The 24269-nt window shown below is 41.6% G+C and overlaps 2 protein-coding genes across 3 annotated transcripts; both read left to right on the top strand.

The window, feature by feature from the left end:
- Positions 1-99: 99 nt before the first annotated feature.
- On the top strand, positions 100-12482 carry LOC135504997 (gamma-tubulin complex component 2-like). The gene is made up of 18 exons (XM_064923988.1): positions 100-194; positions 753-910; positions 992-1120; positions 1229-1405; positions 1650-1812; positions 3442-3649; positions 4266-4465; positions 5260-5449; positions 5621-5766; positions 5946-6126; positions 7087-7267; positions 8520-8692; positions 8930-9058; positions 9166-9286; positions 9613-9756; positions 9887-10015; positions 11593-11756; positions 12054-12482. The coding sequence occupies exons 2-18, from the start codon at positions 761-763 to the stop codon at positions 12127-12129; spliced, it is 2661 nt and encodes an 886-aa protein (XP_064780060.1). The 5' UTR covers positions 100-194; positions 753-760; the 3' UTR covers positions 12130-12482.
- Positions 12483-14436: 1954 nt separating this feature from the next.
- LOC135504996 (zinc metalloproteinase-disintegrin-like 4a) lies at positions 14437-22768 on the top strand. Of its 2 annotated transcripts, none has more exons than XM_064923987.1 (23): positions 14437-14615; positions 14931-15037; positions 15196-15269; positions 15356-15434; positions 15571-15647; positions 16042-16240; positions 16384-16449; positions 16549-16611; positions 16849-17018; positions 17251-17475; positions 17583-17760; positions 18026-18115; positions 19232-19427; positions 19686-19788; positions 19986-20157; positions 20278-20358; positions 20449-20533; positions 20618-20738; positions 20855-21029; positions 21304-21351; positions 21463-21513; positions 21650-21820; positions 22044-22768. In XM_064923987.1, the coding sequence occupies exons 1-23, from the start codon at positions 14570-14572 to the stop codon at positions 22101-22103; spliced, it is 2637 nt and encodes an 878-aa protein (XP_064780059.1). In that variant the 5' UTR covers positions 14437-14569; the 3' UTR covers positions 22104-22768. The 2 variants fall into 2 exon arrangements, with proteins under 2 accessions (XP_064780059.1, XP_064780058.1); XM_064923986.1 differs by having other exon boundaries at positions 22041-22768.
- The last annotated feature ends 1501 nt before the right edge of the window (positions 22769-24269 follow it).

The raw sequence follows: 24269 nt of genomic DNA, 5'->3' as shown, positions 1-24269 counted from the left end.
GTTATTTTCAGTCATACTATAGTTAGTATTTAAATGAAAAATGTGTTCTCTGTTGATGTTGTACATCTCCTTATATTAAGCACTTTATTAAATTATTTTAATCTAAAAACATTTATTATGAAAGATCTGAAACAGTACATGTTGTGTTGCCAGACAGTTGGCGGTAACTGCTTGTTAGTCAACAGAGGCTTCAGGTAATGTGCTATCAATTTTTCATGTTTCTAATCATCCTTTACTCTCTAAGTGTTTCCAGATAATACATTTCAAGATTCAGTTTATATAGCTAACCAGGTAGCTAACATGTTCGCTAGCAAGCTCAATTTTCAGACCCTACTCTAGTAGTTTAGCTAACGTGCTTGCTAAAAGTGGTTGGCTAGTTAGTTAGCTATCTAGCTCGACCAAATTGGGTCAATTTGAAGACCATCAAGCTAGCTTCATAACTAGCTAATTAAGGAAATTGTTTAATAATGTTCTCGGGGAAAAGGCTAGCAAGATATGTGGTCTAGCCAGCTCAATTCGTTATACTAAAGCCAGAAAGGGAAGCCACTAGAATCTAAAGCATCATCAGTTGTGTCCCTATGTAGCCAGAGAAGCTGCAACATCAATACGAGGGTGGAGGGGAGGGACATATTGATAGATAGCAATCAGCCACATTCATTTATACATTTGCATGCTTTAACTATTAACTGCTGTTAGAGTTGAAATTGACAGAGGATGGATTATTTAGTTATTGACCTTTCTCATTTCAACAGCCTTAGCCATGAGTGAGTTTCGGATACATCATGACGTCAACGAGCTGCTCAGTCTGCTTCATGTGCGAGGAGGTGATGGAGCAGAAGTGTATATTGATTTACTGCAGAAGAACAGGACACCATATGTCACCACAACAGTGTCTGCACACAGTGCAAAGGTGATTGATGGGGAAATTATTGGCCAATTTTGTAAAGGTTTATGCTCTTTCTACCTTGACTAATTCAACTTTCATTCTCAGGTCAAAATAGTAGAGTATTCAAAGACGCCAGAGGACTTCCTAAGGAAATATGATGAGCTCAAGTCAAAAAATGTCCGCAACCTGGACCCACTGGTCTACCTCCTATCAAAGCTTAGCGAGGACAAAGAGGTAATCATTTTGCATATGTTTCTCAGATGCTGACAATTCCTACACTGTTTAATTTAAAGTACAGTATTATGTCCCAATAACAATGTGTTGTGTTTTAATATATTCCAGACGCTCCAATGTCTGCAGCAGAATGCCAAAGAAAGGTCTGAAGCAACTGGTAATGTGACATCAAGTACAAGCACAACCTTTGCTATCCCTCCAACCAGCACCAAGATGTCAATGCAGGAACTGGAAGAGCTGCGCAAGAAGCTGGGAAACGTCACTGCCAGCTCCAACGTGCCCCAGGTGTGTACTCACATCATTTTAAATGTTACTTATAATTAGGGACAGGATATTTTCTGGCCCTTTTTATAGTCTGTTACATAGTTGTAAAGTAGGGTCTGGAGTTTTTCCTGGTGAAGTCATGTAGTCAGAAAAAACTCCTGGCCCACCGCGTATGACTACTTCAAGTGGGCCGGACCAAATAGTTTTGAAAAGGCTAAAGTTGAATACATCTGTAGGTTCTACTACTTGTCCTCCATCTGTACAGTCGGCTGAAGTCACACGAAAGATGCTGAGGGACAGACACAACAAAAAGAACCCCACTCAGCCCAACCCAGTGTTTCCAAACTGGGTGTATGACCGGCCTGCTCTGATTGGGGACTTCATCACCGGTGCCACACCAGCAGGAGGAGACCCAGCAGTGGCTGTTGGTATGAATGTTCTTCATATGTCTGACACATTTTGATAGATTTCATGAAGTTTGTGTATACAGTGCCTTCAGAAAGTCTTCATTACCCCTAACTTATTCCACATTTTGTTTTTACAGCCGGAATTCTAAATTGATAAAATTTATTATTTTTCTCACCTATCTACACACAATACCCCCAAAATGACAAAGTGAAAAGGGGTTTTAGAAATGTTTTCTAATTTATTGAAATTTAAATACAGAAATATCAAATTTACATAAGTATTCACACCCCTGAGTCAATACATGTTAGAATCACCTTTGGCAGCGATTACAGCTGTGAGTCTTTCTGGGTAAGTCTCTAAGAGCTTCGCACACCTGGATTGTACAATATTTGCACATTTATTATTTTACAAATTCTTCAAGCTCTGTCAAATTGATCATTGCTTGACAACCATTTTCATGTCTTGCCATAGATTTTATAGCAGATTTCAGTCAAAACTGTAACTTGGCCACTGGCCATTGCCTTCTTGGTAAGCATCTCCAGTGTATAATTGGCCTTGTGTTTTAGGTCATTGTCCTGCTGAAAGGTGAATTCATCTCCCAGTGTCTGGTGGAAAGCAGACAGAATCAGGTTTTCTTCTAAGATATTGCCTGTGCTTAGCTCCATTCCATTTCTTTTTTATCCTCAAACTCCCCCGTTCTTAACGATTAGAAGCATACCCATAACATAATGCAGCAACTACTCTGCTTGAAAATATGGAGAGTGGTACTCAGTAATGTGTTGTATAGGATTTTCCCCAAACATAACACTTATATTCAGGACATAAAGTGAATTGCTTTGCTAAATTTATTTGGAGTATTACTTTAGTGCCTTGTTGCAAACAGGATTCAAGTTTTGGAATATTTGTATTCTGTACTGGCTTCCTTATTTTCATGCTGTCAATTAGGTTAGTATTGCGGAGTAACTACAATGTTGTTGATCCATCCTCAGTAATCTCCTATCACAGCCATAAACTCTATCGGTTTTTAAAGTCACCATTGGTCTCATGGTGAAATCCCTGAGTGGTTTCCTTCCTCAACGGCAACTGAGTTAGGAAGGACGCCTGTATCTTTGTAGTGACTGGGTGTATTAATACACCATCCAAAGTGTAATTAATAACTTCACCATGCTCATAGGGATATTCAATGTCAGTTTTTTTTTTTTTACCTCATCTCTGTGTGTAGGGTACGGAGATGAGGTAGTCATTCAAAAATCATGTTAAACACTATTGCATAAAGAGTGATCCAATGCAACTTTTTATATGACTTGTTTTAATCCATTTTTACTCCTAAACTTATTTAGGCTTGATTTAACGAAGATGTTGAATACTTATTGACTCAACACATTTCAGCTATTTGTTTTTAATACATTTGTAACAATTTCTAAAAACAACATTCCACTTTGACATTATGGGGTATTGTGTGTAGGCCAGTGACAATATATCTCTATTTAATCCTTTTAAAATTCAGGCTGCAAGATAACAAAATGTGGAAAAAGTCAAGGGGGGTGTGAATACTTTCTGAAGGCAGCAACTGCTCATTTTTATGTAGTGAATTCAATAAGGAAATGTGTGAAAATGTACCTCAAATCTCTTTGGTGTTTTATGATCAGGTACAATGCCCCTGCCAGCCCAGGAGCAGGCTTTGGTTGATGATCTGTTGTTTGTGCTGATCGGTGTGGATGGCAGAGACATCACAGCCCAGCCTGTCCTCGGGAGGCAGAACCGCTCCTTCATCATTGACCCCAGCCTTGACATGTCCATCAAGGAGCTGGTCAACAGGATACTACCAGTCGCCTCATACTACTCTACTATAACACGGTGAGTGAACTTTAACAAGGAAATCTACACTGAGTGTACAAAACATTAAGGCCTTTCCTAATATTGAATTACACCCCCCCTTTGCACTCGGAACAGCCTCAATTCATCAGGGCACGGACTCTACAAGGAGTCAAAAGCATTCCACAGGGATACTGGCCCATGTTGACTAATGCTTCCCACAGTTGTGTCAAGTTGGCTGGATGTGGTGAAGCATTCTTGATACACACAGGAAACTGTTGAGTGTGAAAAACCCAGGAGTGTTGCAGTTCTTGACACAAACTGGTGCGACTGGCACCTACTACCACCCTCTCAAGGATTAAAAAGCCTTCTTTAACCTGTCTCCTCCCCTTCTACAGTGATTTTGAAGTGGATTTAACAAGTGACATCGGTAAGGGATCTTAGCTTTCACCTGGATTCACCTGGTCAGTCTATCATGGAAAGAGCCGGTGTTCCTAATGATTTGTACACTCAGTCTAGATACTTAACTTTGTTTTGTTTCTGCGGGACTCAAGTTGTGATCCTTACACCATCTGGAGATGTATCACGTGGCTTGCGTTGTCAAACAATTTGTTTGTTTTGTCTGGTATAACAGTTTTGCTGTGTTTATGTCTGGCAGCTTCACTGAGGAGAAGTCGTCCTTTGAGTACGGCCAGGTGAACCACGCCCTGACGGCGGCCATGAGGACCCTGATGAAGGAGTACCTGATCCTGGTGACCCAGCTGGAGCACCTCCACAGGCAGGGCATGCTCTCCCTGCAGAAGCTCTGGTTCTATATCCAGCCTACCATGAGGACCATGGAGATCCTAGCCTCCATTGGTAAAGCTGTTATGATCATACAATACAATAAATCGTATATGTAAACGGAGTATACCAAACATTAGAGAACACCTTCCTAATATTGAGTTGCACCTGTCCCCTTTGCCCTCAGAACAGACTCAATTTGTCGGGGCATGGACTCTACAAGGTGTCGAAAGCGTTCCACAGGGATGCTGGCCTGTGTTGACTCCAATGCTTCCTACAGTTTTGTCAAGTTGGCAGAATGTCCTTTGGGTGGTGGACCATTCTTTATACACAGGGGAAACTGTTCAGCATAAAAAACCCAGCAGCATTGCAGTTCTTGAAATAACACATGGAATCATGTAGTAACCAAAAAGTGTTAAACAAATCAAAATATATTTTAGATTTTAGTTTCTTCAAAGTAGCCACCCTTTGCCTTGATGACAGCTTTGCACACGCTTGGCATTCTCTCAACCAGCTTCATGAGGTAGTCACCTGGAATGCATTTCAATTAATAGGTGTGCCTTGTTAAAAGTTCATTTGTAGAATTTCTTGATTCCATTTCATATGCATGCATGCATACATACACACAATCATATATATATTCTGGTTCGTTGGTAGCTGTATCTGCATTGCACTTTTGGACATTCAATTGTATTATTGCTTTTTAGATAGATCTGTCAGAGGTGTTATGCCGATATTGTCTTGTCCAGTGGTCTATGAGGATGTGATGGTCGTGTGTGGTATGTTGTTGCAGACTGCCCAAAGTAAAAAGTGCCCCTAGTAATAATAAAAAAAGATAATCAATGGGTTGCATGTTCTGTTTCTCAAAGCCTCCTCGGTGGACAAAGGAGACTGCATGGGTGGGTCGACGTTGAGCCTCCTTCACGATCGTACCTTCAACTACACTGGAGACAGTCAAGCCCAGGAACTGTGCCTCTACCTCACGAAAGCAGCTAGTGTCCCTTACTTTGAGATACTGGAGAAATGGATCTATAGAGGCATCATCAAGGACCCTTACAGGTATCGTTTTTTTTTTTTTTTTTTTGGTCACAACTCATTTCCTACATTTCTACCATTTAATCAAATAGCTACTTCTCTATTATGTCACATACTTGGACATGAGTTATGGCAATTTTAAATTTTTACATAGTTTTTGTTCATGTTTTTTGTGATTTTATCTTGTCTTCATAGTGAGTTCATGGTTGAAGAGCACGAGCTACAGAAAGAGAAGATCCAGGAGGACTACAACGACAAGTATTGGGATCAGCGGTACACAATCGTACAGCACAGAATTCCATCCTTTCTTCAGAAAATGGCAGACAAAATTTTAAGTACAGGTAAGACACATCATACTGTTCGCATCAGATTTGCTCATGTCACCCTTTTAGTGCATCCTGACCATGGCCAGTGCAATTCAGTGTTTTCTTATAGTGTAGAAAACAAGGAGTATCAAGGTCCTGATCATTTGTAGGAGTTTTTGTGTCTGTTTTTTTCTTCTTCTCATCCTGTTCTATAGGGAAGTACCTCAACGTGGTGAGAGAGTGTGGCCGGGACGTGACTTGTCCCGACGCTAAGGAGATCCTCTACACTCTCAAGGAGAGAGCCTACGTGGAGCAGATAGAAAAATCATACTACTACGCCAGCAAGGTCCTTCTAGACTTCCTGATGGAGGAGAAGGAGCTGGTCGCACGCCTTAGGTAAACAACAACACAACCATAAATATATCATTCAAGTTTGATAGGGTATTTCTGATTTGGTATGCTCAAATTAAAATGCAACAATGCAGTTCAAGAGTTAAGAAATTATTTAAGAAATAAACTAAAGTTATTATTATTATTATATATTTTTTAAGTAACAAGTAAATTACATAACAATAACAAGGCTATATACAGGGGTTACCGGTACAGAGTCAATGTGCGGGGGTACAGGTTAGTCAAGGTCATTTGTAAAGTGACTATGCATAGCTAATAGACAGCGAGTAGCAGCAATATAAAAACAAAGGGGAGCGTCAATGTAAATAGTCTGGGTGGCCATTTGATTAATTGTTCAGCAATCTTATGGCTTGGAGGTAGAAGCTGTTAGGGAGCCTTTTGGACCTAGACTTGGCGCTCCAGGAACAGCTTCCCGGGCGGTAGCAGAGAGAACAGTCTATGACTTGGGTGACTGGAGTCTTTGACAAAAAAATTGTCTTTCCTCTGACACCGCCTATTGTATAGGTCCTGGATGGCAGGAAGCTTGGCCCCAGTGATGTTCTGGGCCGTACACACGACCCTCTGTAGCGCCTTACGGTCAGATCCCGAGCAGTTGCCAAACCAGGCGGTGATGCAACTGTTCAGGATGCTCTTCGATGGTGCATCTGTAGAACCTTTTGAGGATCTGGAGACCCATGCCAAATCTTTTCAGTCTCCTGAAGGGGAAAGGGTGTTGTCATACCCTCGTCACAATTGTCTTGGTGTGTTTGGACCATGAATGTTCGTTGGTGATGAGGTCACCAAGGAACTTGAAACTCTCGACCCGCTCCACTTCAGCCCCTTTGATGTTAATGGAGGCCTGTTCGGCCCTCCTTTTCCTATAGTCCACGATCATCTCCTTTGTCTTGCTCACATTGAGGGAGAAGTTGTTGTTCAGTTCTATGCTAAAATATGTCTTCTTCCTAGGTCAATCAAGCACTACTTCTTAATGGACAAGGGAGATTTCTTTGTCCATTTCATGGATCTGACAGAAGAGGAGCTGAAAAAGCCAGTGGATGACATTGTCCCTCCCAGACTGGAGGCCTTGCTAGAGCTGGCTCTGAGGATGAGTACTGCTAACACAGACCCATTCAAAGATGACCTGAAGGTAATTATAAACCGGATTTTTATTTATTTTAAATGTAACCTTTATTTAACTAGGCAAGTCAGTTAAGAAGACATTCTTATTTACAATGACGGCCTACACCGGCCAAACCCGGACGACGCTGGGCCAATTGTGTGCCGTCCTATGGGACTCCAAATCACGGCCGGTTGTGAAACAGCCTGGATTCAAACCAGGGTGTCTGTAGTGGCGCCTCACTGAGATACAGTGCCTTAGACCGCTGTCTCCAGGCACTCTGCATTGCGTCGTGACCAAGAACAGCTCTTAGCCGTGGTATGTTGGCCATATATCAAACCCATCTGACCTTATTGATTAAATATCCTAGAGGTGTACCAGTCTGGAATTTCTCCCATCTTGATAACAGCAGCACCATCTAGTGGTTACCTTTATTCATTCAGTTTCAGTTTTGTAAATGGGTTTAGTTCAAGCATCATGACCTAAATGCATACTACACGGTATGATTGTAAATATCTTTTCATGCATGTATTATGATGAATAGGCTCGTGTAACCTTCCCAAAATATGTCTGAGCATATTAACATTCGCTTACAGCAGCTGGGGGCACTATTGACTACTTTGAGGTGAATCTAAAGTCATTTATTATCTTGTTATTCAAATGGTGCGTCCATTGCTGTTCACTGCATTAGACCATTTCTTATAGCTGCACTCTAGCACAGTAATAGACAATTGCTGAGGGGCAGAATCACAATTGTATAGCAGGATGGGCAACTTTGATGGAGGTGGGGTCCAACCAAAAATCTGAACTCATCATGAGGGGCCGCAGTGGCTCACAGGTCTGCGTACCCACATCCATAACCACACATGCAGTCAGAGCCGGCCCTAGCCTTTTGGGTGCCATAAGCATCTTTAGAGTACATTTTCTGCAATTCTACACATTTTGCCATAGTGGAGAGAAATGTTTTTAATATGATATCTGAGCAAAGTGGGAGACAACAACACCTCCGCCACGTTGATCTTCAACAGGGGCCCCACAGGGGTGCGTGTTCAGCCCCCTCCTGTACTCCCTGTTCACCCATGACTGCCTGGCCACGCACATCTCCAACTCAACCATCAAGTTCGCTGACGACACAAAAGTGTTTTTTTGGGAGAGGGGAAATTGTGATCTATAGGATATACATATAAAAGACTAAGTTAAACAACTGGTATGTAATGTGGCTGTTTTGGGAGGGGCGTCACACTGAACTCTCCCACTCACCCTCTGGTCCGGTTTCTCAAAGATTGACCTGATGCCACATGACGTGATCACCCAACTGCTGCGGGTGCTGGCCATCGAGACCAAGCAGGAGAAGGCCATCATCAATGCCGACCCCACCGAGGTGGCCCTCAGCGGCCTGGAGGCCTTCTCCTTCGACTACATCGTCAAGTGGCCGCTGTCACTTATCATCAACAGGTCGGTACACTGGGGCTATATCCAAGGCCAGGCCTCCTGACCTCGGTATGACTTCCTGATTAAATGAAGGCAAAAAAAAAGCTCAATTGAAGATGGGATTAAAATAAAAAAAATCTATACTTTTCTACCCTAATGTAGCTTTTCTCAATCTATTGACCCCCCCGGGGACTCAGGGCATGCTAAATGCCAATACGATAACCATGTGTTCTGTCTGATTCTGAGTTTGTATTTTTCTAGGAAAGCGCTTACGAGATACCAGATGCTCTTCCGTCACATTTTTTACTGCAAACATGTCGAGAGGCTGTTGTGCAACGTGTGGATCAGCAACAAAACAGCCAAGCAGTACGCCTTGCACAGAGCCAAGTGGTGAGTTGACGAAACTTCTTCACTTGACTTCCTTGTTTGTTCCTCTTAGTGCCAACTTCCTAATAGCAAGTTCTAATATGAGCTATCTGGTTTCCTCCTCCCTGAAGGTTTGCAGCAGCGTTTGCCCTAAGACAGCGCATGCTGAACTTTGTCCAGAACATCCAGTACTACATGATGTTTGAAGTCATGGAGCCCACCTGGCATATCATGGAGAACAACCTGAAATCTGTGCGTGCAAAGTAACCAAGGCTGCTCCTCACCTTGATAGCATTCAGTGCTATCATGTATCAGCCTATAGCTACTTGTGGCGTAATTGTTCTGTGCCTAGTGTAGTAGATTGGCATCCATTACCAATGTCAGCCACAAGCATTTTCTTTGCTTTGACCTAAGATTGTTGCGGTCAAATGTTTTTTTCCAGTCCTCATTTTCAAAATTACATTCATTTAATATGCTCCTAATAACTGCATGCTGCAGTTTAGTGCACACTGTCATAACCATGCCAAGCCCTGCATTGACCAGGAATGCCCTAATATAGTCCATCTTGTCTCTCTCAGGCCTCCAACATAGACGACGTGCTCTGTCATCACACCAGCTTCCTGGACAACTGCCTGAAGGACTGCATGCTGACCAACCCAGAGCTGCTCAAGATCTTCTCCAAGCTCATGTCCGTGTGTGTCATGTTCACCAACTGCATGCAGGTCAGTGGATGTGGAACGCAAACTACAAAAACTGGGAATGTCAAGGCAGCTTGTTGTAGCTTACATGTGTGACGATACAGAGTCTCTCACTGCTGATCCTTATTAAATGTGTGTCTATTTCCTGGTGTAGCGCTTCACCCAGAGCATGAAGCTGGACCGGGAGATGAACCGCCTGTCTCTGGAGCACGGCACCATGGAGGGTCCTCCCACCCAGAGCGAACGCACCGTGGAGCAAGAGAAGAAGAGGCTCACCTCCAAGGTCACTACATACATACTCACTTATCTGCAGCAGATACTCACTGCTATAGACAACTTGAAGCATGGCTTTCAAAGGTAAAACGTCAAAGTATGACATGGGTTTTACCTGGGTATGTTACATAGAACAACAACCAAATACAATAGTATCATAAAAATGTCAATGAATGTTTTGTATTCTGTCTCAAGTGCAATCAGATATAAAATTTCTGTATCCCAATCAGAAAATGTCTTTACCTACAGATGAAGTCAGAAGTTTACATACACTCCACACATTTCTTGTTAACAAACCATAGTTTAGGCAAGTCGGTTAGGACATCTACTTTGTGCATGACACAAGTCATTTTTAGCGAAATGCTTGTGCTTCTAGTTCCGACCATGCAGTAATATCTAACAAGTAACAATTTCACAACAACACCTTATACACACAAGTGTAAAGGAATGAATAAGAATATGTAAATATATGGATGAGCGGTGGCTGAACGGCGTAGGCAAGATGCAGTAGATGGTATAGAGTACAGTATATACATATGAGATTAGTAATGTAGGGTATGTAAACATTATAAAGTGGCATTATTTAAAGTGACTAGTGATACATTTATTACATCCAATTTTTAATTATTAAAGTGGCTAGAGATTTTGAGTCAGTATGTTGGCAGCAGCCACTCAATGTTAGTGATGGCTGTTTAACAGTTTGATGGTCTTGAGATAGAAGCTGTTTTTCAGTCTCTCGGTCCCCGCTTTGATGCACCTGTACTGACCTCGCCTTCTGGATGATAGCGGGGTGAACAGGCAGTGGCTCGGGTGGTTGTTCTCCTTGATTTTTTTGGCCTTCCTGTGACATCGGGTGGTGTAGGTGTCCAACCGTGAAGCATGGGGGTGGCAGCATCATGTTGTGGGGGTGCTTTGCTGCAGGAGGGACTGGTGCATTTCACAAAATAAATGGCATCATGAGGAAGGAAAATGATGTGGATATATTGAAGCAACATCTCAAGACCTCGGTCAGAAAGTTAAAGCTTGGTCACAAATGGGTTTTCCAAATGGACAATGACCCCAAGCATACTTCCAAAGTTGTGGCAAAATGGATTAAGGACAACAAAGTCAAGTTATTGGAGTGGACATCACAAAGCCCTGACCTCAATCCTATAAATTTGTGGGAAGAACTGAAAAAGCGTGTGTGAGCAAGGAGGCCTACAAACCTGACTCAGTTACACCAGCTCTGTCAGGAGGAATCGGCCAAAATTCACCCAACTTATTGTGGGAAGCTTGTGGAAGGCTACCTGAACCATTTGACCAAAATTAAACAATTTAAAGGCAATGCTACCAAATACTAATTGAGTGTATTTAAACTTCTGACCCACTGGGAATGTGATGAAAGAAATAAAAGCTGAAATAAATAATTCTCTACTATTATTGACATTTCACATCCATAAAATAAAGTGGTGATCCTAACTGACCTAAGACAGGCATTTTTACTATGATTAAATGTCAGGAATTGTGAAAAACTGAGTTTAAATGTATTTGGCTAAGGTGTATGTAAACTTCCGACTTCAACTGTATGTCATTGTTCCCCGTCATCAGTTCCTAGCGGAGCACATGGACGCCCTGCAGTCAGACTCGTGCTTCGAAGCCACCATCAGCAAGTTTGACAGCAACTTCAGCACACTGCTCCTGGACCTGCTGGACAAGCTCAGCGTCTACAGCACCAACGACTGTGAGCACAGCATGATTAACATCATCTACCGGTGGGTATACTACTGCACAGGTCTCTCTGGTACTGGAGAGATACTGGCTACGCACACTTTTGTTGCTGCCCAGCACCCACACACCTGATTCAACTGATAAAGGTCCAGACTGAACACTGTGAGAAGTTGGTTATTGGAAATGGGTGTGTTAGTGCCGGGCTGGAACAAAAACCTGCGTACCCCGCAGCTCTCCAGGAACGGAGTGGGGAAACTCCTGGTCTATAGATAGTTGCTTGAATGGATATGCTAAGATAGTTACAAACCTAGTAAAAAACTGCTTTGAATTTGATTCCATAGGTTGGATTTCAACGGGTTCTACACAGAGCGCCTTGAGAGGATGGCTATAGAGAGAAGTCAGAAGGCTGCTGCATAGCATTGTCAAAGTGTGCTTGATGGTAACCCAAGCAATATGTATTTATTTCTCCTACTCCTGCCCATATAAAAACCACCTTCAAAGACGACATTTCTCCCCCAGACATTTCTCCCCGTATCAAACATAAAACGGTTTAGTGTTTGATTCAAGAAACTATCAACATAGATATTGATGTGTTTTGAAACTGGCTCTATGGTGTTTCCCCCTTTTTAAGAGGGGCATAGGATTAAATAACCAGGAACTGTATGCATTTCTTTCAGAAGAAATAAAAGAACCTGGAGCTCTATAGGGGTAACTTGTTTTTTTGTGTGTTTCCTGTGTACAATAACAAATATTAAATGTCCTCAAGCATTCTCTTTGTCATCTTTGCCTACAGAATTTTAAAAAAACACTTTAGACAGTAAACCGTAGGGGGGAATGGGTGCCAAAGGGTTGGTTGAGCAACCCCTTGTTTCTAGGAAACCATACACAAAATGTATAATGTGACCAAATATTTAGGAAGAGGTCATAATTTCATGGAGTCTGTGAAGACGAAACCACTTGGAAAAATTGGTAAGGAAGTTAGGTCCAAAAAAATATATTTTCAAAGTTAAATACATTTGTGGTATAGGTTTCATGATGTTTGTATCTAAACCAAAGTAGATAGTTTTTAAGACTGTTTTATACATCAGCTGGGGTCTATAAGCTACAATATGAGGTCATGCACCTAGCATGAGAGTGCATCCTTGTAGCTGTGTGGGCTAATATAGTCGAGGCAACAACCACTCTTCCTGGGGTCCAAACACATTAAGGTACTTGCATATAAAACAAAATATAAAACGGTACATCATATAACATTATTACACCACTACATATCTACAATACAACATGTATAATACCACCATACAACAATACTGTGTGTGTGTAGAATGCGTGCTAACACTTATGTGCGTATGCATGTCTCTTCACAGTCCCCGCTCTTCCATAATGTGTATTTTTACCTGTTTTTAAAATCTGATTCTACTTGCATCAGTTACCTGATGTGGAATAGAGTTCCATGTAGTCATGGCTCTATGTACTACTACCCATAGTCTGTTCTGGACTTGGGGATTGTGAAGAGACCTCTGGTGGCACATCTTGTGGGTTATGCATGGGTGTCTGGGCTGTGTGCTAGTAGTTTAAATAGACAGCTCGGTACAGTCCGCTTGTCAACACTTCTTACAAAAACCAGTAGTGATGAAGTCATTCTCTCTTCCACTTTGACCCATGAGAGATTGACATGCATATCATTAATGTTAGCTCGACTTGCTCAATTTCCACATGATTCATTACAAGATTTAGTTGAGGGTTAAGGGTTTAGTGAATGATTTGTCCCAAATACAACGCTTTTAGTTTTGGAAATATTTAGGACTAACTTGTTCCTTGCCACCCACTCTGAAACAAACTGCAGCTCTTTGTTAAGTGTTACAGTCCGTTCAGCCGCTGTAGAAGCTGACGTGTATGGTGTTGAGTCATATGCAGACAATAGACACGCTGGCCTTACTGAAAGCCAGGGGCATGTGGTAGTAAAGATTGAAGAAAGTGACATCATCATGCCCCCCCCCTTTGAGGTTCTTGAAAGTGAAGGGAAGAAGTCCATTTGAGCAGCAGCAAGGGATGAAAAAAATTAGACTGAGTGACACGGAAGAGGAACATTGTCAAAAAATGAACATGTACCTGTGCAAAAGAGTTGATAGAGTAGCAGAGAAGGTCTTGCCTGATGACATGGAGTCTGAGCTTGCTGAACATATCAAGAATCTCACTGATCAGTTTCATGGGTTTAGTTGCCTCAAATGCAGAGAACTTGCCCACATGTGAAGGTGGCTCAATTTACCCTGTCCTTATACTAATTTTACCCAATACCTGGTAACTTGTGCCAAGAGGTCACTTTTGGACATGCTATGTTTTCAGAACTGTTATGTTTACATTAATTTGGATTATTGACATAGATTTCAGGATGTGGAGTATCCATGTTAGAAAGAATACTATATTTCCCTTGACCTAGTGATGCTGAATGTAAAAATGGCTAATTTTACCCCACTCACCCCTATTAATGAGGAAGAGGCTATAAGGACACAGCTGAAGCTTAAACCGACTAGCAAAAACGTAAAACTAATCCTTACCTTAACCCTAACCTTCACCTAATTTTAATTAATTCTGAAATATCGATTTTGGCGTAAGGCGTGGCTTTTTATATATTATAAGGCGTGGCGTGGCTTTTATATATTATAAATCTCGACCGGTTTTCCGGTAATATGTGAGTGATGTCATGATTGCTACGAGGAACAGCTGCCCCTTGGCGATAACGTACGTCATGGAGAGGCGGCACTGGAACAGAGCTGCTTAATTTCTATGTTCACTATCAAATTAGTATCGGTGCGTACAGCACATTTGAGAAACTCTGGGATATTACGCTCCAGCCATGCGATACACTATATATACTTTCCTGTTGTGCATCACGTATTGGGGTAAATTGAAAATATATAATTATGGTTTAATATTTGCTATCTGAAGGTCTTTATATCACATATAATCATATATAATTATAATGAAAAACTACAAAAAATAAGGTGTATTTTAATGTACAGTATTTGTAAGGACAGCGACCTAATTAGCCCAAATGTTAATAGCACATTTAGTACCTATTTATAACATTGTAAAGTTGATAACTTGTATGATGCTCGTAGTATGATCAATGTCTACAGTCTAGACTTTAAATCAATGACAATTACTATAAGAAAAAAGATTACTGTTAAAGTAGGTCTGGATGTCTGTTCTTTCAGTTTTACTGGTCAAGGGCGCAAGGAAATTGGATCATGTGGAGCGTTACGATGTAGTCCGACCTCAGAGACTGACTGGTCGGGTCAAAAGAAACATTTTCTCAAACCAGGTGCTTGCTTACATACCGTAACATACCGTTATATCTCTACAATTAGGTAATAGTGGTTCCCTGCAAATTAGGGAAATATTTCAAATCCCAATGATGAGGGACGTTATAAAGAACAGGATAGCTTTTCATTGTCGACAACTAAACAACATCTTTGCTAGGTTTATCCTGACGAGTTACAATATGCATTAACCATTGATGGAGAGAACCACACTATTCATCTGGAGAAAAATAGGTAAATCATTTTTAACTGTCCACCAATTACTAGACGAGTTTTGGTAGCAGTTATATTAATTGTTCTACTACTTACTCTTTTCATAGGCAACTTATTGGGAGGCATTACGGTGAAACACACTATTCAGAAGATGGAAGGCGGGTGACAACATTTCCAAATTATGAGGTATTTAAGCCATTTAAATTAATAGCTTACATTTTGTGTCACATTTTTGATTCATTGCATGTTATGCAGATTTAATGTGTAGAGTATTTTAACATATGCTCTCAACCAATACTTGTATTAATTTCAACATTTTTAGGACCACTGCTATTATCATGGTCATATTCAAGGCATTGAGGATTCATCCGTTAGTGTTGGAATCTGTTCTGGCATTAGGTAAGTGAGATATCTTCATATTTCCTGTTTTCTATCAGCAGTTTCTGAACTTTTTGAATGACTTGACATTTCACTGGAAGTCAAAGTTCTCTTTTGAGAAATTCAACATTTCCACAGATGTGTATTAGGAATGACAAACATTTGGGGTTGAAATCATTTTGAAAGAGGTCTTACACATTTAGAAATGTACCTGTCTTTTATGACATTGGCTCTAGTGCCATTTCACTTCCAAGACAACGATTAGAGTTTCTATACTGAATAGCTTGCTGATATTGATTATTCATGCTATATCATATCGTTTGAAGGAACAATGCTATGTTCATTGGGGAGAAACTGATTGTCCATGCTTTTCAATGCAACACTTAAAAAACCGCCCTCTGATGTGTCTTTCCAGTGGCTTTGTGAGGGCTGAGCAGAAAGTCTACCTGGTTGAACCTTTAGGAGACTCTGCCGATGGGGAGCATGCTCTGTACAGACAGGAGCACCTCAGAGCCAACAATACCAGCTGTGGTCACTCCAACGACAGCACGGTCTATGACCATGACCAGGGACCGGCCCCCAGACTCTTAGGCCTCTTCAAGTCCAAAGGCTGGGTACGCAGTTACTTACTAATGCTTCCTTTTGGTTACTTACACAATACACATCCAAAGTGTTCAGAGATGATGTATGTTGTATTTATCTTGTAAGAAGAGTCCAATGTTTTCTTATCTCTCTCTTTAAAAAATTTTTTTTATAGAAAAGTAAACCCATCTCTGGGCCTCAAAGATTTGTGGAGATGTATCTGGTGGCTGACTATGCAGAGGTATGTTATGTTATGTATCAATATAGATGTATGTTTTCTTTCTTGTTTCCTGACAGCCTTTGTTGGAGGCTAACCTATGTGTGTTTGTTGTTTTTTCAGTACAAACAATTTGGAAGCAAAACCCGAGGTCGAATGCTGGAAATTGCCAATCATGTTGATAAGGTACCTTTTCAAGGAAGTCATTTTGTGTGTTTGTTTGTGAATGGCTGCATGAGCATAGTTAGATCAAGGAGTTTCTCTGAGCTGGTCCAGGCTCTAGTTATAGGTATCTAGGATGCTATATTGAATTAGCCTACTGTAATAACAAGAGCCTGGAGTCCCCCACCCCACCTGTCTCTAGTACATATATCTTATGTTAATGAAGGAGTTATTGAAAAGACCTCTGTCTTTACATCCTAGTTGTATCGGCCATTGAACATCCGGGTCATGCTTGTGGGGTTGGAGATATGGACTACTAGGGATCACATTGACGTCACGATCAGTCCTGAGAACACCCTGAATGGGTTTCTCCAGTGGCGCCAAGACGACCTTCTGAAGAGGGCAAAACATGACAATGCCCAGTTTGTCACGTGAGTAGTTAGCCTTATCTTCCTTGTGTTTGTGTTGTATGGAAGGAAATGGATTGCAATTAATCACAATCATTTTTCCATTCTATTGTTTGGTTAAAAAAAAATATCAATATAAATTTTGTTTTCAAAGCATAGCATTGAAATGATGGCCAAATGTCTTGTTTCGGGGGGTTTGCAAAGCTAATGACAGTTCTAAAGCTTTCCTCCAACATTTGGTTGTTGTTTTCAACAGTGGTAAAGATTTCTTGGGCGATACTGTCGGACTGGCAAATAAACTTGCCATGTGCACTGGAAGTTCAGGTGCAGTCAACCAGGACCACAACATAAACCCTATTGGCGTTGCCTCAACCATCGCTCATGAGATGGGCCACAACCTGGGCATGTCCCATGATACCTCAGGCTGCACCTGTGGGACATCGCTGTCCAACGACAACTGTGTCATGGCAGGTCGGGTCAGGTAAATACAAAAACACTCACACGTTTCACATTCACTAACACATTGACACAGTGAGGAATGTCCTATGTTAGTCATTCTAAAGTGAGCCATCATTCCCACGCCTTTAGGTCAGAGTACCCAGGGCTGTTCAGTGGCTGCAGTCAGGAGCAGCTGAGTGACTTCCTGGAGAGAGCCAATCCCAGATGTCTGCTGGACACACCTGGCTCTGATAGGCTGTATGTGGGGGCTGCCTGTGGCAATGCCTTCCTGGACCCGGGAGAAGAGTGTGACTGTGGAACTGTGGAGGTTAGTCAGGCTCACAAGGTGCACTGGCATTGATTATATCGTCTTACACTATTCCACTGACTCAATCCAAGGTTTATCTTTGTTGTAAGGATGATACAACTTTGCAAAAGCTTATAAAAGGGCGAGAACAAAATACACACGCATGACTGCTTTGTTTGCACTGTAAATTATACATTTTGGATGACTGACTAAATGATACATTTGGTGAGATTAAATTGTTATTTTGTCTTTTGTAACTGATTGGTGTGATTTTTGTCCCTTCTAGGAGTGTAAGAATAGCTGCTGTGACCCCACTACCTGTCGCCTCACTGAGGGATCCAGCTGTGCTCATGGAGCATGCTGTGAAAACTGCCAGGTAAGTGCATTTTCGGTCATATGTAAAATCCTGGGAAATCTGGGTGCTTTATTAAACGTACGATTGAATGAGTCAGACCAGCTGGTAACATCTTTTTCGGATCTCTCTCTGCTCATCACCATATGATTTAATTAGTCAGACCAGCAGGTTTCATCTTTCTCTAATCTCTCTTTGCTCATCACCATATGATTGAATGAGTCAGTCCAGTTAGTAACGTCCACCTCTGATCTCTCTCTGCTCATCACCATGATTGAATGAGTCAGTCCAGCAGGTTTCATCTTTCTCTAATCTCTCTTTGCTCATCACCATATGATTGAATGAGTCAGTCCAGCAGGTTTCATCTTTCTCTAATCTCTCTTTGCTCATCACCATATGATTGAATGAGTCAGACCAGCTGGTAACGTCCACCTCTGATCTCTCTTTGCTCATCACCATATGATTGAATGAGTCAGACCAGCTGGTAACGTCCACCTCTGATCTCTCTTTGCTCATCACCATATGATTGAATGAGTCAGACCAGCTGGTAACGTCCACCTCTGATCTCTCTTTGCTCATCACCGTATGATTGAATGAGTCAGACCAGCTGGTAACGTCCACCTCTGATCTCTCTCTGCTCATCACCACTCAGACAGACACACACAACCAAGCAAAAAAAAGAACATAGCCACAAGAGAAGTAGTGTTCTGAGAAACCAGGGTTGAAATGGCAGCCATAATACCAGGAAACAGACTGATGCACTTGTGTTTCCCTGTACTGTGCTGCACATATCCTTCCTTAATATGACAGTCAGGGGACTGTAAGAGGCAGACAAACAAAATGGTTTAATGGGTCCGCGCTCAAAAAGATTTTGCATAAACTTTATTATTCCATTTTTTGTATTATTTTCAGAGCATCAGGGACAGCGTACACAGACGTTTCAGCGGGCATAGTCAGTCATCAAAAATACATTTTTACTGTATGAACCAAACTTGGCGTCTAACCAAGAATCATTCACTTTGCCGTAGTAGTAGAGTCCAATTTTCGTGTTGACGTTAGCACTTTGAGCGTAGTGTTTGAGAAGCACTGTACAAATAAAGCAATTCCTCAACCACTAAACTATTTGTTCTCAATCTTCAGCTGAAGCAAGTAGCCAGTTTGTGTCGAAGAGCTTCCAGTGACTGTGACTTGGCAGAGTACTGCACTGGAACATCAGAGCATTGCCCAGAAGATACCTTTCAGATGAATGGGAAACCTTGTAGCTATGGTCGGGGCTACTGTTACAATGGGCAATGTCCGACACTTCAGCAGCACTGCAAGAGACTGTGGGGACCAGGTACATCTGTCTTTACCGTTTTAAGTACATAGCCACACATTTTACACTACACTAGTTATGACACGGCGTAACCATCCAAAACCGCATGACGTTATTTCATTAGCACAAAGCAGAACCCTTCCAGAGAAAAAAAACTAGGCCTAGATATAATCTCATTCGGTCAGTGCAGGTTGAACGGCACATTGTCCATTGTGCAACGATGATCATCTACAGTACGGATTCATGTCATAACTGTCACACCTTTCTCTTGTTTTCTAGCGGCACAAGTAGGCACGGATTCCTGCTTTAATCTAAACCTGGGTGGCAATGAAGGAGCCCACTGCGGAAGGACCAAAAATGGCTTTGTTCGCTGCACACCACAGTACGTGCCCCCCCATCTGACTTCCTGTGTTCTGACATTTCCTGTTTCCCATCGAATGTGACCACACAATGTCCCTCCTCGAGGCAATTTACAAAAAGAAAACAGATATTACAAGACTTCCATACGTTTGTGCTGTTAAGAAACATGTTGCCATATTTTGACGTCAAATACTAAGTCAATTTGTTTTCTTCTCCTAGGAATATGAAATGTGGAACACTATTTTGCTATGGAGGAGATGAGTATCCCATCACTGGGCAGAAGGCCTTCTACAATATGCAGGGAGGGGGGACATGCAACATAGCAGTGGACCAGGACAAGATAAGATCTCTGGACATGGTCCCAACAGGAACTAAATGTGGTGTGAATGAGGTAAGACTGTTTATGAATTCTAAATCACACCCTCAGGAGGGCCTATATGATTTCATGGACGCAAATTCATGGTGTTCATATGAGAGGGCAAATGAAGTGAACAATTCTTTGTTTCCACAGGTTTGCTATGATCACAAATGCCAAGATGTCAAAGTCTATGGTCAAACGGAGGACTGTTCATCCAAATGCCATAACAATGGGGTGAGTGCATTGGCTGTCGATTTCGAGTCGTTTGTACAACTTAGCTAGAATTGTATGGACCCAATCACACCCTGTGCTCTCTTTTGTTAGGTGTGCAACAACAAGGGACAGTGCCACTGTGACCCAGACTGGGCTCCACCCTACTGTGACGTCAAGTATTCAGACTTGCCTCAAGGTACGCCTCATTCACTCTGTTGTGACATGCATGGTTGTTCATGAAAATGAACATCTTAATGATTGGTTATGTTTTGCATTGCAGACCAGTTTGGGGTGGTAGCTGGCATCTCAGCAGCGATAGCTGTGTTGTTGCTGCTCACTTTCCTGGTTGCAGGACTGATGTGCTGCAAGAAAAACAAGAGAGAAACCTACACCTCCAAAAAGTGAGTTTTTTTCACCAACATACACATTTTTAATACGAATTGTTAATGCCACTTCGCAGTTGTCATTACAAAGGATTTGGTACATAATCAACATGTACCAAATGTGTGATGCGCAGGAAAGTCCACTCTACCTCCGGCCAGTTGAACCCAATGTTCCGGGAGAGGGGTGAGAAGGGCAAACCTCTGAGCAAGCCCCCCCAAATTAGCCAACCCACCTTCATGGAGTCATCTGCAACACAAGCCTGCACCGCTCTGTTTGTCACTGTGGTCCCTTCCAGGCCCCCTCCACAGGTGAGCTACATTACCACAAGTTAACATTATCTCAAAATTACCACTACTCCAGACCTGTTATGTGGAGTTACTAGTATTATCATACCTGTTGTATGTAGTTCCTATGTAAATATATATTGATAGCAACAAGAAGTGAAACAGCTGCTGAACTCGGAAAGATAGCCTGCCTAAAGTTAAGGGTTGGTATGCTTTGAATAGACTAGGGATATTTGGAAAGAAAAATAAATGGCAATTAAATGGAGAGGAATATTTATGAGAAAATGTTGTCTTGCAGCCACCAAAGAGCTTGCCTGCAGTGCAGCCACAGTCTCGCATTGAAGCGGTGAGCTATGCCAATTGAAATACCTAAATGTATCATATTAATAAACTCTGGAATCTTCTAAATGTATTCTGCCGTGCCAAACTCATACAAGCATTTTTATTTGATCATCAGACTAAACCTCTACCTCCATCAAAGCCTTTGCCGACTCTGAGTAGCAAACCGGTGAGTCATTCCAGCCATTACGATGACTAACATGTTAACAACATGGTATAACAACTGTTATAAGAAGTAACTACATGGTCTCCACACACAGTCTAATCATGAACTGATTATCAATTGTTTTATATTGTTCTATTAGAAAATCAAGCCTGTCGTCCCAGTGCCACCAGTCAAGTCCAGTCCTTACCCAGTGCCACCAGTCAAGTCCAGTCCTTACCCAGTACCTCCAGTCAAGTCCAGTCCTTACCCAGTACCTCCAGTCAAGTCCAGTCCTTACCCAGTGCCTCCAGTCAAGCCCACAGCACCAAAGGTACCCACAAGTAATTGTTTAGCTAACACATTTTTCGTAGTCATGTCTTGTAAATTCTTCATAGCAGTTAGATTTAAAAAAAGTAACTTCTGAAACCATTGCATTGCAGGAAAGTAAAAGTTAAAAAGTATATATACATCTTGTGTTCGTAATTCTTTGCGTAACCAGAATTGAAGGGCACGTTTCAAGATGGCTGTCTAATTGATCCCTGTGTGTTCAGCAGACCTCAGGAGGAGCAAGCCACAAGATTGCATTGAAGCCTCCCCCCATGCCACGTCGATGATGACTGCTGCATGGAGCAGTATGGTGACTCATAGGAAGACAAGGCTTTGAGGAGGAGCCTAGTCCTTGTTTCAGGCTCTAGGAGGTCCTGGAGGACCGAGTCTAAAGTCAACTGTGGAGAATGTCTTTGAAGACTCAACATCAACATGGTGGTGTCTCAAAATGTCCTCCTCAACCACTGTGGAAAAGTGGTTTGGAAAGTGCTGGAACAGAATTGCTGGTGCATTTCTCACGCAGTGTTTTTTTATTATATATATTTTTTTTTAATAATAATTGTATATAAAACTTCTTTTTTTTTTTACAGTAGACCACTCCCTTTTAAATAAACCTAGCAGTTGTACTTGTTTTTATAGGCTGCTTCAAAAAAAATGAGGGGGAGAGCCTCATGGTATTGTACATATGAATGTTCATTTTAAGTTTGTCATGTGCTCAAGCCATTGTGTCTCTTTTTTTAAACGAAAATGTATTTATTACATTGATATTAGTTCTTTTTTCAAAGATATTACTAATGTTACAAGTGAGAGATAGGCTTCCTGAAATGAAATACTGTACGTATTATACCTGCTTATTGTGATATGTGCAATAATCCAGTCCAATGCATCCTTGTTCTTCAAATGGCCTTGGAAACTGTTGATTGTAATATAAATAAAAATGTGCCTAAACAAACAGTGTTTGTCTTCGTTTTATCAGACACTACTCATCTCAGCCCAGAAGTAGGACAGAGAAAAAGGGGAGAGCACTGTTTAAATTCAAGAAAAGCTAAAACAAATGTTTACATATTCATTGCATTCCTTCATCTGACAGCACAATCATTCATTTTTTATGATAAGCTAATGCTCGAGTGGAACTGAATAGTTGTACTCAGACAGAATTCACCAAGGAGTCACCTAGTTAATTGCACGATAAGCCAAAAGCAGAAAGGTCTCACTAGCTAAGAGCATTAGTTCCACAGTACTTCATGGTTTCATAATATCTCTTGCTGTTAGGCACTTGTTTTTGTTAACATGCTGCAGAACCGCTCTGTGTCAAGCACCGCAGTCATGGGGTGCATGAGTCTGTGGGAAATGAGCTGAGGAGCACACAGGATTTCATACATGCTCAATGAATAGTGAATCATTGTGAACCTCCAGTCAGTGGCCTGGAGGTTGACAATATAGTATGTATCTCACTAGAACAATACAGTATTCACTAACAGGTTGTGTATGTTGCAACCAACAGAACAGGAAATGCCCTCAGTTGCTCCAGGAGGAGGCTTGACCCATCTATATATTGCGCAATTGCTACATCTAGGAGAACAAAAACAGCTCAGTGACAAATTCAGTTTTGATTCTGTCAATATCTAATTCGATGGCAAAATGTGCCAAAGGGAAACGTTGCATTACAGCCCCAATCAGTAAGATTTCTAGTCTTAGTGTCTTAAGCTCCGTTTATACCTGGCGCTAACATTCATCCTTGGTCCTGATCTTGTCCACATTCTGATTGTGCCCACATTTTCAGATAGGCGTTTACACGTAGTATTAAAAGGTGTCTCTTATCTGTCCACTGTGTCTGCATTGGTCCCTTCCTTTATGCAACGGCAGTCTTCAATTACTCATTTTATCTCCCTTGATATCTCTGGTGTTAATAGCCTGAAACCATTCCTAAAATATCCCTCATTCATTCTGGTGGGGGGGTGGGGTCATGACGGGAACACTCATCCAATGAAAGAACAATCATTGATGGAACATAATTTCAAGTGTAATATGTCATATGATATACTTTCCCAGACACTTTCATCCAAAGCCAACCAACGTTAGATCTGTGTAGCCTCTAGATTCAAACTCCCTGTGTTGTTGCTAGGACCATGCCCTAACCAGCTGACCCATATACAGTGGACCATACTGTGTGCTGTATATTAAGTGTTGACACAGACTGACTTTGAGAATAGTTCCCAGATTGATGGTTTTCCTGTGCGGTCTCATGAGTGACCATCCAAAATTACCAAAATGTTCTAGCAAGAAATGCTAAATAGAGGAGTGAAACCGAAAGGAGGAGCTCAACCCTCACTCTTTGAAAGTTACAGGCCGAATGTCCCCTATCCTTCCGAAATTCAAAAGATGCTAACACCTGAGAAATCTTGATTTGTCCAAATAACCAGAGACGAAAAACCCAAACACAGGAACTACTG

The sequence above is a fragment of the Oncorhynchus masou genome, chromosome 18 (assembly GCF_036934945.1).
Source record: "Oncorhynchus masou masou isolate Uvic2021 chromosome 18, UVic_Omas_1.1, whole genome shotgun sequence".
In the NCBI taxonomy this organism is placed as follows: Eukaryota; Metazoa; Chordata; class Actinopteri; order Salmoniformes; family Salmonidae; genus Oncorhynchus; species Oncorhynchus masou.
The sequence above is the reverse complement of the archived record's forward strand: the minus strand, read 5'-3'. Positions and strand labels throughout refer to the sequence as shown.

Excerpts from the sequence above, each read along its gene's own strand:
- LOC135504997 (XM_064923988.1), top strand. The coding sequence starts at position 761 with ATGAGTGAGTTTCGGATACATCATGACGTCAACGAGCTGCTCAGTCTG. Across the intron at positions 911-991 it reads TGTCTGCACACAGTGCAAAG|GTCAAAATAGTAGAGTATTC; the intron begins GTGATTGATGGG and ends TTTCATTCTCAG. Across the intron at positions 3,650-4,265 it reads TACTACTCTACTATAACACG|CTTCACTGAGGAGAAGTCGT; the intron begins GTGAGTGAACTT and ends TATGTCTGGCAG.
- LOC135504996 (XM_064923986.1), top strand. The coding sequence starts at position 14,570 with ATGCGATACACTATATATACTTTCCTGTTGTGCATCACGTATTGGG. Across the intron at positions 15,648-16,041 it reads GGAATCTGTTCTGGCATTAG|TGGCTTTGTGAGGGCTGAGC; the intron begins GTAAGTGAGATA and ends GTGTCTTTCCAG. Across the intron at positions 17,019-17,250 it reads GACAATGCCCAGTTTGTCAC|TGGTAAAGATTTCTTGGGCG; the intron begins GTGAGTAGTTAG and ends TGTTTTCAACAG.